The sequence below is a fragment of the Lynx rufus genome, unplaced genomic scaffold (genome assembly GCF_022079265.1).
Source record: "Lynx rufus isolate CCGP_SWC_20201006 ecotype Redwood Valley unplaced genomic scaffold, mLynRuf1.p SCAF_7, whole genome shotgun sequence".
Lineage (NCBI taxonomy): Eukaryota > Metazoa > Chordata > Mammalia > Carnivora > Felidae > Lynx > Lynx rufus.
The window spans coordinates 54,757,631-54,770,599 of NW_025814889.1; the positions used below are offsets into that span (position 1 = coordinate 54,757,631).

General features: G+C 42.8%; 2 protein-coding genes across 2 annotated transcripts; both read right to left on the reverse strand.

Annotated features, from left to right (window-relative positions):
• Nucleotides 1-2,377, reverse strand: LOC124501495 (cationic amino acid transporter 3-like). Its single transcript, XM_047065722.1, is given in 2 exon segments — nt 1-830; nt 833-2,377. Coding segments are annotated over 2 exon segments (1,776 nt in total). The 5' UTR covers nt 2,184-2,377; the 3' UTR covers nt 1-405.
• Nucleotides 2,378-10,276: 7,899 nt separating this feature from the next.
• Nucleotides 10,277-10,636, reverse strand: LOC124501505 (cytochrome c-like). Its single transcript, XM_047065737.1, has one exon. The coding sequence runs from the start codon at nt 10,559-10,561 to the stop codon at nt 10,277-10,279; it is 285 nt and encodes a 94-aa protein (XP_046921693.1). The 5' UTR covers nt 10,562-10,636.
• Nucleotides 10,637-12,969: the final 2,333 nt, after the last annotated feature.

Below are 12,969 nucleotides of genomic sequence, written 5' to 3' on the forward strand. Positions count from 1 at the left end.
CCACTGTGGAAAAGAGTATTGAAGTTCCTCAAAAAAGTAAAATAGAACTACCATAAATACACTATTTCAACAACTGAATATTTATCCAAGGAAAACAAAAACACCTTTTCTAGTTTATTTTAATAATATTTTCTAAAGCCAGTAAGCAATTATGGATGCAACTGATAATGAAACAAGTAAAAAAAAAAAAAAAAGAGGAAGGAAATGTAAAGACATATTCTTTGCTCCACAATAAATACATGACTCTATTCATGTTCCCCCAAACAATATGCCATGGGAGGCCTAGCTTTCCATGTGCCCAAAAGTATTCACCATTATTGTGCAGGGGACCGGACTGCATGCAGGTGTGATGATGTCAAAACAAATATGTACTGCATTCCTGAGTACAAGTTCTACAGTTTAGCGCTAACTTAAGTGGGATTCAGCAACCAGGCTGTATTGGATCCCATAGCTAAAGTAGATAGCAAACCCAATCAGCATCCAGAAACCAATTGGGGCCCAGGTGCCAGCTGTCATCCGCATCATAAGGTAAACATTCACAAAGACACTCAGTAGTGGGAGGAGAGGCAGAGCAGGGACCTTAAAGGGAAGGGGACTGGAGCTCTGCGGCTGTCTCCAGATGACCCCAGTGATCCCAGTGATGAGCACCAGGAGCAGCACAACCAATGAAATCCACACTGCAGTTCCAGAATGCAGAACTGGCCACTGGGCCAGCACCAGGCAAAGAAGAGTAAGCAGCAGAGCAAGCAGTGAGGAGCAAACATAGACAACCCGGCCAGAGAGTGGAGTGGGGGTGGGGCTGCATGGAAAAAGTAGTCCCTGTAGAGTAGCTTCTCTTCTGCAGGTCCACTCTCATCCTGCACGTCTGCTTCATTTCCCCCTTTCTTCACCTCAGGCTGATACCTGAGGATGAGAACACAAAAAGCCACCAGGGAGTAAGCTAGCCGTGTCCCAATTGACATGAAGTCCAGAAGATCAGTGAGTCCAAAGAAGAATGCTATGATTGCTGCGATAATGCCAAAGATCACAGTGGCCATTATGGGGATGTATGTGCCAGTTTGGATCCTGGCAAGGACAGAGAACAGGAGGCCATCCTTTGCCATCGTGTATATCAGCTGACGTATGGGGAACATATAGCCCAAGAGGCTGGCAGAAAGACTACAGAAAAATCCAAAAGCTACAACATAGTAGGCAGGGGCCCAGCCAATATGGTGAAATACCTCAGGCAAGGGGGTCCCAGGTTGAAGCTGGTAGTAAGGAACCATAAGTGTAAGTGCTGAAGAGACACCAAAATACATCAAAGTGCTGATGAACAGTGAAATCACAATGCCCATAGGGATGGAACGCTGGGGGTTCTGGGCTTCTTCAACTCTGGTAACAATGTTGTCAAAACCTATAAATGCATACAGACAGGTAGCTGCTCCATGGAGAATCCCATTGAGGCCAAAAGGCACAAATCCTCCAGTGCCCAGAGGCCCCAAGCTTGAGGTGTCATTGAGTCCAGCCTTTACGTAGTCCTCTTCTGTGAGCTTCCAGTTGTGCAGGTCCCCCTTAATGAAACCAGAGATGATGACAAAACTGAGAACTAAAAGGCTCACCAATGTGACTACTTTGGTAAACAGTCCTGACTCTCTAGCCCTCAGAGTCAGCAATCCGATGAGCAACAACACAAGGGCCACAACACAGAAGCCTAGAATTTCTGCAAGGACCTGGGGAACATGCAGTAAGATGTTTTCATGCAGGGTCTGAGAGATCTGGTTCCCAAACAGGTTGTCAAAAGCTAAGCTCCAGGCAAAGACCACAATGGCTGTACCAGCAACATAGGAAAAGATGAGGTTCCAGCCAGTGATGAAAGCCCAGAGTTCACCTATAGTGACATAGCTGTAGAGATATGCAGAGCCAGAATGGGGAACACGGGCACCAAACTCTGCATAGCACAGCCCTGTCAGCACAGAAGTTAGGCCGGCCACCAGAAAGCAGATCACAATGGATGGTCCGGCTTTATCTCTAGCCACTTCACCAGCTATGACATATATAACTGCACCCACTGTAGAGCACACACCCAGGGCCACTAAATCCAGAGTGTTCAGTCTTCTGCATGGGACATCCTCAGTCACCAAATGTTCCAGCTGACGTCTGCGTAGCAGCTTTTGACCAAATCTGAAAAGTGCCTGACCCAGCATTGTAGCTGGAGTTGAAGATTCTAGGATCAGAGAGCTGCAGGAAGTGTGGAGAGCCGAGAGTCTGGAGCTGGATTCACTGAGTCTCAGTTAAGCCAAGTTGGGTTGTCACTGCTGAGTTCTATTGCTCAGGCTTGAAAGCTGATGCTTCATATTTCATCTTATATGTGCTATTCTTCCATAATGCCTAAGTAAACAATAAGTATTTACTGAACAATGGTGTTCAACCAACGCTTAGAAGTCTCAGGTTACCTGTTGTAGCCCAATATCACAGAAACTGACACTAAAGGACATCACAGAAAAACCAACCTTGCTTTCCCCCAGAAAAGTGCCAAGTACTTCCCAACATTCTGCTTTTAATGAACTACATGACATATTTAAATTTGGGTACATCTCATGTAGCTTCGTGTACTAATTGAGCTATAAGACACAAGATGGCATGAATTTATTGTGCAACAATTCACATGTGGGATGTTTGGGCCATGCTTGAGCATGAATTATGGCACATTAATTCATTGATTAGAGGGCCTGATTGCAATCACAGAACTATATTTTCAAATATCACCTGAGTTTAAATTACAAATATTGGCCCCCCAGTATTTTTTTTGATGGTTTTATTTTTGAGACAAAAAAAAGCACCAAATGCAAAGGGGCAGAGAGAGAGGGAGACAGGAACTTAGTAGGCTCTGTGCTGACAGCAGAGAGCCTGATGCGGGGCTTGAACTCACAAGCCCTGAGATTATAACCTGAGCTGAAGTCTGACACTTAGCCTACTGAGCCATCCAGTTGCCCCATTGATCTCCCAGTCTTAAAATCTTTAGCCCCAAAATCAGCTAGCCAAAGTCAGATGTCACTTTGTCCCCCTTCCTCCTCACTCTGCATCTTCCATTTAACTGCAGTGATGACAAAGGATGTATAGTCCAAACCCTTCCCTTTACCCACCTAGGCCCACAGGGTGTTGTGAGAAGAGAGGAAGAGGGAGAAAGGGGCAAGACCTTTATAACTACTTCCAAAAAGGAGAGGAACAGGCTGTTTAGTAAGGAAACATTGGAGAGATAGGTGCAGTAGCCAACCAACAATCCATTTCTAAGAAGGGAGAAGAGATATAAAGGTGCTTTTATGAAGCAACCAGGCAAAATGTACTACAATTTTTACATCCATAGTTATGAAAGTATGATGGGTAGGAAGGAAAGAAGTAAGTCACTTAGCTCAGAAGCTCACAACCTAAACAATTTCTTCTGTCTCTTCCCTCTTTGGATTCCAGTAAAGAAGATGAGCTCAGGGGCGCCTGGGTGGCGCAGTCGGTTAAGCGTCCGACTTCAGCCAGGTCACGATCTCGCGGTCCGTGAGTTCGAGCCCCGCGTCAGGCTCTGGGTTGATGGCTCAGAGCCTGGAGCCTGTTTCCGATTCTGTGTCTCCCTCTCTCTCTGCCCCTCCCCCGTTCATGCTCTGTCTCTCTCTGTCAAAAATAAATAAACATTGAAAAAAAAAATTTAAAAAAAAAGAAGATGAGCTCATTTCTGCAGGAACTCTGCTCACTGGTCACACTATGCTCTGTAAACATCCTGCACCATCTGTGATGTCAGCTGCCAGCAGTCTGGAGAATCTACCCTGCTCTGTGAGCTTATATTAAATCACTCACTTGTAACTCCTATTAGTTTTTCATAAGTAGTTATTTTTAACTCATTCAACCAGGCTTTCAATATGCCAAATATATTTTCTTAATGAAGGAATTTGCATGAGGTTCCCTCTCCTCCCCTGCTGCTATTCAAATGGGCCCCTCCCCAATGGGAAGCAAGACTTTGAATGAAAAATTCATAGTGAAACCCTGGAAATGAATGGTGGAGAACAGAGAAAGCAAAGTCATGCAGCCCCCACTCTCCTCCCTACTCAGACTTGGTTTGAGAGAATTTTAGGAAATGTTGTCAGATGTCTCTAAAGATAGAAAAATCAAGTCAAAATTGAAAAGTCTTCTCTACAGATTATCAAAAGGAACTCTTGGGTTATGGATCAGACCTTTCATGTACAAATCCATCTACACTCCTTATTTGCCACCACCAGTTCCAATTTTATGATTTAATAACAAGTACATGAGATAGATAAGGGGGGTGGTCACTTCTTAATTCATGGAACTTTTCTACACTGTGAATGTGATTGACATGTCCCCCACCCACCCCCAGGCTTCAAATCCTTCAGTGATTCCCACTGATCTTCCTTCCTAGTCTTCCTTCCTTCATCATCTGACCTGTGATTATTCCTTCAACTTCATCACCTGCCCAGTTCCTGCTCTAGTGGTGATTTCTACACTCACCATGTTCCCTTGTCTCTAATGCCCTCTTGGCCCCTTCACATACTAACCTCAGCTTCTTTTTCAGCTCCCAGCTCAGAAGTTATTTCCCCAGGAAGCCTCCCCTAACTCTTATGCTACCCTCCATATGTGCTCTCATAGCACCCAGGCTTCCCCCATGTGCCATTGATCCTAATGAATCAAAATTCCAGGTCAGCTTCCTGTCTCCTCAATTAGGCTGTGAGTTGGGTGCTCAATATATATTTGTTGAACAAATACACAAACTGAGAAAAGAAGCCTGAAAGAGCACATAATCCAGAATTCCTATCTACTTGACTTTGAGATACATACTTTGTAGCCAAGCAACATTTATAAACCTGGTTCAGGTAAAAATATAAATGGTATTACTTTCCTTGTAGAATGCAAGCAAAATGAAAAGTATGAAAGGAAAACCAACTGTGATAAAACCTTGACTGTACATCATTCATGGCAGGTATAAGGCACATGGGATGATAAAGAATTGTTTGCCTTTGGGGCGCCTGGGTGGCGCAGTCGGTTAAGCGTCCGACTTCAGCCAGGTCACGATCTCGCGGTCCGTGAGTTCGAGCCCCGTGTCGGGCTCTGGGCTGATGGCTCGGAGCCTGGAGCCTGTTTCCGATTCTGTGTCTCCCTCTCTCTCTGCCCCTCCCCCGTTCATGCTCTGTCTCTCTCTGTCCCAAAAATAAATAAATGTTGAAAAAAAAATTAAGAATTGTTTGCCTTTGAGGACACTTGTTTAAAAAAGATCAGGTTGCCTTGAGTTCTACACAGCCAACCACCAACACTCAATTAGAGAATTCTTACTTTTTGGAAGGCATCACACCCAGGCCCTATAATCTAGGTGGGATATCCTAAGGCAGAGGTTCTCACTTCAGGGAACAGAGGGAGGCATAATGAAGATACCTGCGCACATTTTCAAACATCCTCTCCCTCTGGAGATTCTTGTCCAACTAGCCCCATACTTCCCATGACTGCTCTAAACTACCCAACTGATAAGAAATTGTCCTCAATTTCAAAGGGAAGAGATTCTAAGAGCTTTCTTTTCACAATAAGCAAGCACATTTTGGTAGTTAGGAGTAAAGGCTCTGCAGGTAGATGGTTCAGGTTCAAATCACAACTCTACCACATACTGGGTGACTCTGGACAAATTTGTTCAGCCCTCAGAACTTTAGTTTCCATGAGTCAAAAGGGAACAAAAGTAATACTTCATAGGGTTGTTGTGTGGAGTAAGTGAAACAATACCTGTAAAGTAGTACTTAGCTCAGTTTCTAACAAACAATATATACTTAATATACTCTACCTGTTTAATATTAAAATCTGACCCAAGTGTCCAAACTTTAAAATCAATTAGTCTTTATAAATGTCTAACCTTGAAATCATCCACTAAAACTCAAGTCTGTTAGCTGGTCCTCCTGAGACAATGAAAACAGTTTTATTCCATATACTTTGCCTTGAAACTTAATTAGACACCGGCATAGATGTTAGTGCTAAACACATGGGGGTCATAGGCTTACTGAATTAGATCAAAAAGATCTAATCAAAAGATGCAAAGTTCAAATACAATGATAATAATAAGTATTATTACATAATTACAATAATTGTGATATAGAATATTATAACATATATTATGATAATTATAATATATTTATATAATATAATATAATTATTATAATTAATATTATAACAATATCTTTGTCTACAGATGCTTCATATTATTTCTGGAAGAGGCAGTGCTGGGTGCTATAGTGGCAAGAACAAGGAACATTATGTCAGAAATTTTGGATTTCAGCCCTGGCTCTTCTGCTTGTCGATATAAACCAGGGTGATTTGTCTAATCTCTTTAAGCTTCAGTTCCAGGAAACTTACTTGACCTCCCTTACTGGATCAACATGGGAATCTGATGAGAAAATATAAACTATCATTCACTGTTGGTAGGAGTGTAACTGGGCCCACCATCCTGAAGTACAACCTGAAGTACAACCTTGGAATTAAAAATGCACACATCCTCCCACCCCACAATCCCTCTCTGAGGTAGCACTTAAAGGAAACTCCCAAGTTCATAAGGAGACCCACATGAGCACATTCATCACAGGACTATTTGTGGTAGCTGGAAGTTGGAAGCTATGCAAGAGTCTGTTACTAGAGGAATATGTAAGTAAAATGTGTCCTATATGCATAATAAAATATTATACAGCAGGTCAGAGAAATAAGCAAATTTACAGACAGCAACTTGGGTAGATCTCAGAAACAATGTTAGGTAGGAAAAGTAAAAGGGGAATGAGGTGTAAGGCACAATGCCATTTATGTACATTAAAAAAAAAACAGCCATGGATTTCCTGGGTGTCTCAGTAGGTTAAGTATATGACTCCTGATTTTGGTTCCGGTCATGATCTCACGATTCTTGGGTTTGAACCCCAAGTCAGGCTCCGCACTGACAACGTGGAGCCTGCTTGGGATTCTCTATTTCCCTCTCTCTCTCTGCCCCTCTTGCACTTGCTCTGTATCTATCTCAAAAATAAATAAACTTTAAAATGAAACAAAACAAACAAACAAAAACAGCCCAAAAAATATTGTATGTTGGTCAAGGATACACATATATCTGTTAAAAATGTCACATAATTCTTGTGCTCAAAACCTTCTACTGTTTCCCTTTTTATTCAGAGTAGAAGCCAATATCTGCATTTACAATGGCCTACAAAATCCTCCAGTATTTGTCACTGACCCAGCTACCTCTCAGTATTCTGTTTCTCTCTTCTCCCACTCATTTTTTCTCTAGCCACTAGCCTCCTAATATACCAGGCAAGCCCTAACTCAGACCCTTGGTACTTGATGTCCCCTATAACTGTACCACTTCTAACCTAGATATTTGGATAGTTGCTCCCTTAACTGCATTTTGTGAAAAAGTACATTTGTAGCACAGCCTTCATTAGTCACTCCACTCGTAGCCACCCACAACATACCTTATTCACTACCCTTTTTTTCCATAGCACTTAATATTTAAGGTGCTATATGTTTTACTTATTCATTTGTTCATGATTTGTTTCACTCCAAAAGAAAGTAAGTTCTATTAAAGCAGGCCTTTTTCTTTTCTCCTGGCTGTATTCCCTGTACCTACAGCTGTGTCTGACATATAGTTGGCACTGTGTAGTTGTTGAGTGGATGAATGCATCTAAATACACATATAGACCATGGATTGAAAGAGTATTTGCTAAATACACTAAAGCAAGTGCCTCCAGTGAGGAGGAGAAATAAGAATAGAGATAAGAATGAAAGGGGGAAAAATGCATTTATATACAGCCTAACAGGAAGTGATGGTGCTAACAGTCCACGACTGAGGGAGAGTGGACTCCACTCTGTACTTCAGATTCAACAAAGGAATTGCATGAGGTGATGTTGTGAGAGGACCTAGTTCATTGCCTAATAAATGGCAGGAACTCAGTAGATTTAAATTGAAGGAACTGGAATCATGTAATTGCCAGGACTTGGAGAATACAGAGAAGAAATACCTGCTAGAAAGAGGGTGGAGAACAAGGAACGATGGGACACCCTTCCTACCAGTTCCCTCTGAACCCATTTCCTTTTCCCCAATTCCTCTTTCTCCTCCAGCTCCTTTAACTGTTTCTGGATGCTTGTACCACATTTCTCCATCTGTGGAGCTGTCTCCAGCCACCTACCTCCCAACAAAGACACAACAGTGATTCTTAACATTTGTTGAATCACACACGCTTCTGAGGTTGACCACCTCAAAAAAATGTTCTACACTCTCCTGAAGTCTATCCATGGACCATGAGCCAGAATCCCAGAGGAAGACCATCTGAACGGCAGGGTGAGAGAGGGGTAAGGCTTTTGATCATTTGTTTCCCTCAACTGTGTTGTGCATGGTGGTCTTTGTGCTCTTCCCACTTTTACTGAAGATGAGGGAAAGAGGGCTACAATAAAGTATGTAAATACCAGAGAAGCATCCCAAAGAACAAAACATCTGGGAACTAAATAATAATATTTTATGATTCCAACAGAAGCAGACAGAACAAGAGATGAACAAGCAAACTTATAGAAGGGAAAGCAAATCCATGACTGGGAATCCTGAGAAAGCCTACCACAAATCCAGTTGATAACAACAGAGAAACATCAGCCTCAAATACCATGATCAGAAATGCTCTTGCTCCGTGCAATAACCTGTGATTATTCCAATAGCTTATATTCAGTCCAGACTCTCTGACCCAGCTGTCAGAGCCCCACATTAATTCTCCCCCTACCCTCAGGCCCATCACCTCCTTCCTAACTCAGCTCCTCACATCCTTGTTTACTGTTCCTAGAATGAGCCTTTGGCCTAGGTAAGTTACCTGCCCTGCCAGGGATGCCCTCCTCAGTCTTGTCTAGTTATTACAGGACTATCCCTTCTCAACCTCATCTTACATTTCCCCCATTCCATGTCTAAAAAGACTTTCCTAAACTGATTCCCATCTCCAACTATCCTCCCCTTCCTGCCAGCACTTACAGCCCAACCTGATGCTCAGTTGAAACTAACTTTCCCTTTCTGCATGTTAGTGTCCTGGGTGTGTTGTTTAAATTCCTTTATTGCCTAAAAGTTTTCAGTGGGCAGGACCAGGATCCATATACCTCCTCTTCTGAATTCCACACTTCCAGCCCCAATATTCACTACACAGGACTAGGATTTGCTCATAATTTTAGGAAACAACCATACAAGGCACTTAGGACAGAAAAAAAATGAGTATATAGATGTATTCATTGACTAGCATATCTTGAGATTCCTATAAGTAGGATTTTTTTGACAGAGAGAGAGAAAAAGAGAGATTGCAAAGGGCAAACCCAGGTGGAAACAGGAGATTATAACATGCACTATCATAAACATTAAAAAATTTTAAAAAGGGGCACCTGGATGCCTCAGTCCATTAAACATCTGACTTCAACTCAGGTCATGGTCTCACAGTTTGTTTGTTTTGAGTCTCACATTGGGCTCTGTGCTCACAGCTCAGAGCCTGAAGCCTACTTCAGAATCTGTGTCTCCCTCTCTCTCCACCCCTCCCCACTTGCACTCTGTGTCTCTCTCTCTCTCTCTCAAAAATAAATAAACATTAAAATTTTTTTTAAAAGAATATGCACCATCATTTATTTCAAGAGCAATTCCTAATGAGGGCCCTGGGTCTGTGAATCTCAGTTTAATTAGGAAACTGTCTCTCCCAAAGGTGGTACTTCCTTAGGGAGGGTGCTTAAAGAATTGCAGAGAGGGACCAGAGGACATGAAGCCAGGTTGTATGAAATAATACCCCAGGCTTCCCCTTTCCTCCCTCTCCTCCCTGGGTTTCTCTCAGTATCTAAGCAACTTCCAAACTCCAAAACAAAAGTTCAATCCCATGTCCCCAAGAAGAACCACTGTCAAATCCAATATCCACCCACTAAATTAAGGCCTTTTTGCTTTCCCAGCCAACCCTACCCACTCTTCTTTGTCCTGGAGGTCATGTGTACACTCCTCTAAGAAGGGCACTGCCCTCACTCTGGACCTTTCCCTTTCAAAACATTTTTCCAAAGCAGTAAGTTCCACTGGTTCCCGTGGTTGGATGTTAACACTCCTGCCAATCAGGGAGTTGGCCTTGTGGCTTCTGAATAGCTTCAAAGAGAGTTTGGATACCAGCTGCTTCACTAGAAGTTTGATAAAGGCAAAAAAAAAAGTCATGAGACATTTTTTGTTTTGTAATAAATAAGGCAGTGGCCAACTATTACTCCTTAGTAGCTTTTTTGAGATAAGCTATCAAGTCTGCTCTTTCCCCTGCCTTCTAATGCCAGTGAAGATCATTTTTGTTCCAGGGATGTACTTCTTGGGATTTTCCAAATACTCCATCAGTGTCTCCTCTCCCCAGGTGATGCCTTTGTTCTTGTTGGCATCCATGTAAGAAAATCCAGGGGCTTGACCTGTCTTTCGCCCAAATAAACCATGGAGATTTGGCCCAGTGTTGTGCTTGCCTCCCGTTTCCACAGTATGGCACTGGGCACACTTCTGAACAAAAATCTTCTTGCCCTTCTCAACATCACCCATTTTTAAATCAGGTTCTGGCTGGCCGAAGTCCGGGGTCTTCACTTCCAGGCCTGCTGCACCCGCGTGGGCCCCACTTGCAGCACCTGGGCACTAACCTCGGCCCCAACCATATACCCACCAAGGCAACTGTGTGCCCCTATGGCTGAGCTTCCCCTGCCCCTGCTTCAGCCTCCCTTCACGGCTTTGCACTCACTGCTCTTTGGTTGTGCGCAAAGTGAAGGTGCCTGCTCACAAGCCGGAGGTCCAACTCTCTCCAGTAAGTGTGGTTTTAAATTCTAGTTCAGACATCTTACTTATATCTGTTGATTAAATCCTGGCCATCATTTCTTCCTATTCTTTGTTTTGGCATGAATTCCTCCATCTTCTCATTGTGGAGGAAGAAAAAGATTAATAAAAATTAAAAAATGAAAACAAAAAAATAAAATAAAGGAAGCTAGATATTAGGTGTGTTTTGGTCTGCTTATTGAGAAAAGCTTGATAGAATAGAGAAAAAAAGAGAAAGGGAAAATGTTAAAAAAATAAAAAAGTTTTCAACCATAAAGTAGAATAAAATAAAGAAAATGAAATAGAATAAAAATTAAAAAGTTAAAACAACAAAACCATAAAAAGAATTTTCTCTTTCTTTATACAAGAAAGAAAAAGAAAATAAAGAAAGAAAAAGGAGAACAACCTAACCAAAAATGGAAGTAAAGAAAATGAACAAATAAACAAAGGATCCAGCACACAGAATGAAACCTAAATGAAGTTACATCCAGTTTCTTCTATAACTGAAACTTTGCAGCACACTATAGTCTGCAGACTAATAAGTCTGTGAAAGGGGTTTGTGCTGGTCTTCTGGGGCTGTGCCTGGAGGGCACAGGTGGATGGGGCTTTGTGTGAGGGCTCCTTCTTCACTTGGTGGCACTACTTAGCTTACTAGGGTCATCTGTGTGTGTGCACACATGCACATGCTAGATGTGAAAATGGCTTCACCCAGCTCCCTAGTCTCTGACACAGGAACCCCTTGCCCTCACCGACCTGCAAACTCCCTCCTTTGTCTCAGGTTTTCATCTGCTCCCCACCTCTTCCCTGTCAGTGTCCAAACTCTCTGTCTTCCAGGTGGCACCTTCCTCCAAAGTTTTATCTGAGATGGAACTGTGTTTCAAAAACCCCACACTTCAGAGACCACTCCACTTGGACCCATCCCAACTCTCTGGGAGATTGGTCTTGCCCAGCAATGTCCAGGTGCCAGCTTGTCCCAGAAAATATTAATGCAATTACACTGTGGCTCAGTGTAATCTCTGAGGTTCAGAGATTATGACACATCACAACACACAGCCTGTGCAACACACAGAGGGCAGTTTTGCTGTCCTTTGGCATCTTTGTTCCAATACCACAGCAAACATGGCTGCTCTCTGGGGTCAGCCTGGGGTTTTGCTAGTGGGGAGGCCATATAACCTCTATCAAATGCACTCTAATCAGGGAAAGTACTTCTCATGTGGCACCCCTCAGAACACATTGCCTGCTCCAAGAATTCATCCTACTTCCTCACCACAGCACCGCCAGGAACTGAGCTCTGAAACTTCACACTCTGCACTCCACTGTTTATAGAATCCTGGCAGCAATGAAATCCTCTCCTTTTTCCCTGTCAATGGTTTCTGGGAACAGATTTTTTGTCCAGTCCCTTGCGAGTGTTTTCACTTTTTCTCTCCAGCTACTTCCAGGAGAGTGCTTTACTTGTGCAATCCTGATGTGCTTCACTCTCCCCCTTTCTCTCTGTCTTCTCTCCATGAAAATGCCTCCCTACACTCCAAGGCTCTGCAGCTTTTCTCTATACCAAATCACTTCTCCATACCACATACCTGGCAAGTTCTCTGGCTCCAATTATGCAGAATTAATTGTTCTGTGAATCCTCAGATCAACTTCTTAGGTGTTCAAAATGGTTTAATGCTGATATAGCAGTGTTTCAGGGATGAGACAATCTCAGGGTCCCTATACTACTCTGTCATATCAACATCTCCGTCATGAAAACCACCTATTTTTGAGAAATAACAAAGAGACATGTGGGGCCAGGACAGAATAAGTAAGGGGGAAGCAGGAGAGGATGATCAAAGAGAGAAGCAGGAAGCCTGATCCTTCACATAGGGTCTGAGAGTCACCGTGAAGACTTTGGCTGTTACTTTGGGTGTGATGGAAACCCTAGAAAAGCTGATAGTTTTACATGTTGCCTACTGATTTTAATGTTTGGTGAGCTAAGTATTGGGTTCTCAGTTTTAAACAAGGCATGAAAATAAGTTTTGCAGAGCTCTCAATAGATAACTTGTGGGTCTGAAACAAAATGAGGGTTGAACATGCTGTGTTCTTGCATCCGCCTCCCTGACTAGATGCCAAAGAAGAGATTCCATTCACCAGCATGGGAGAATAACATG

Excerpts from the sequence above, each read along its gene's own strand:
- LOC124501505 (XM_047065737.1), bottom strand. The coding sequence starts at position 10,561 with ATGGGTGATGTTGAGAAGGGCAAGAAGATTTTTGTTCAGAAGTGTGCC.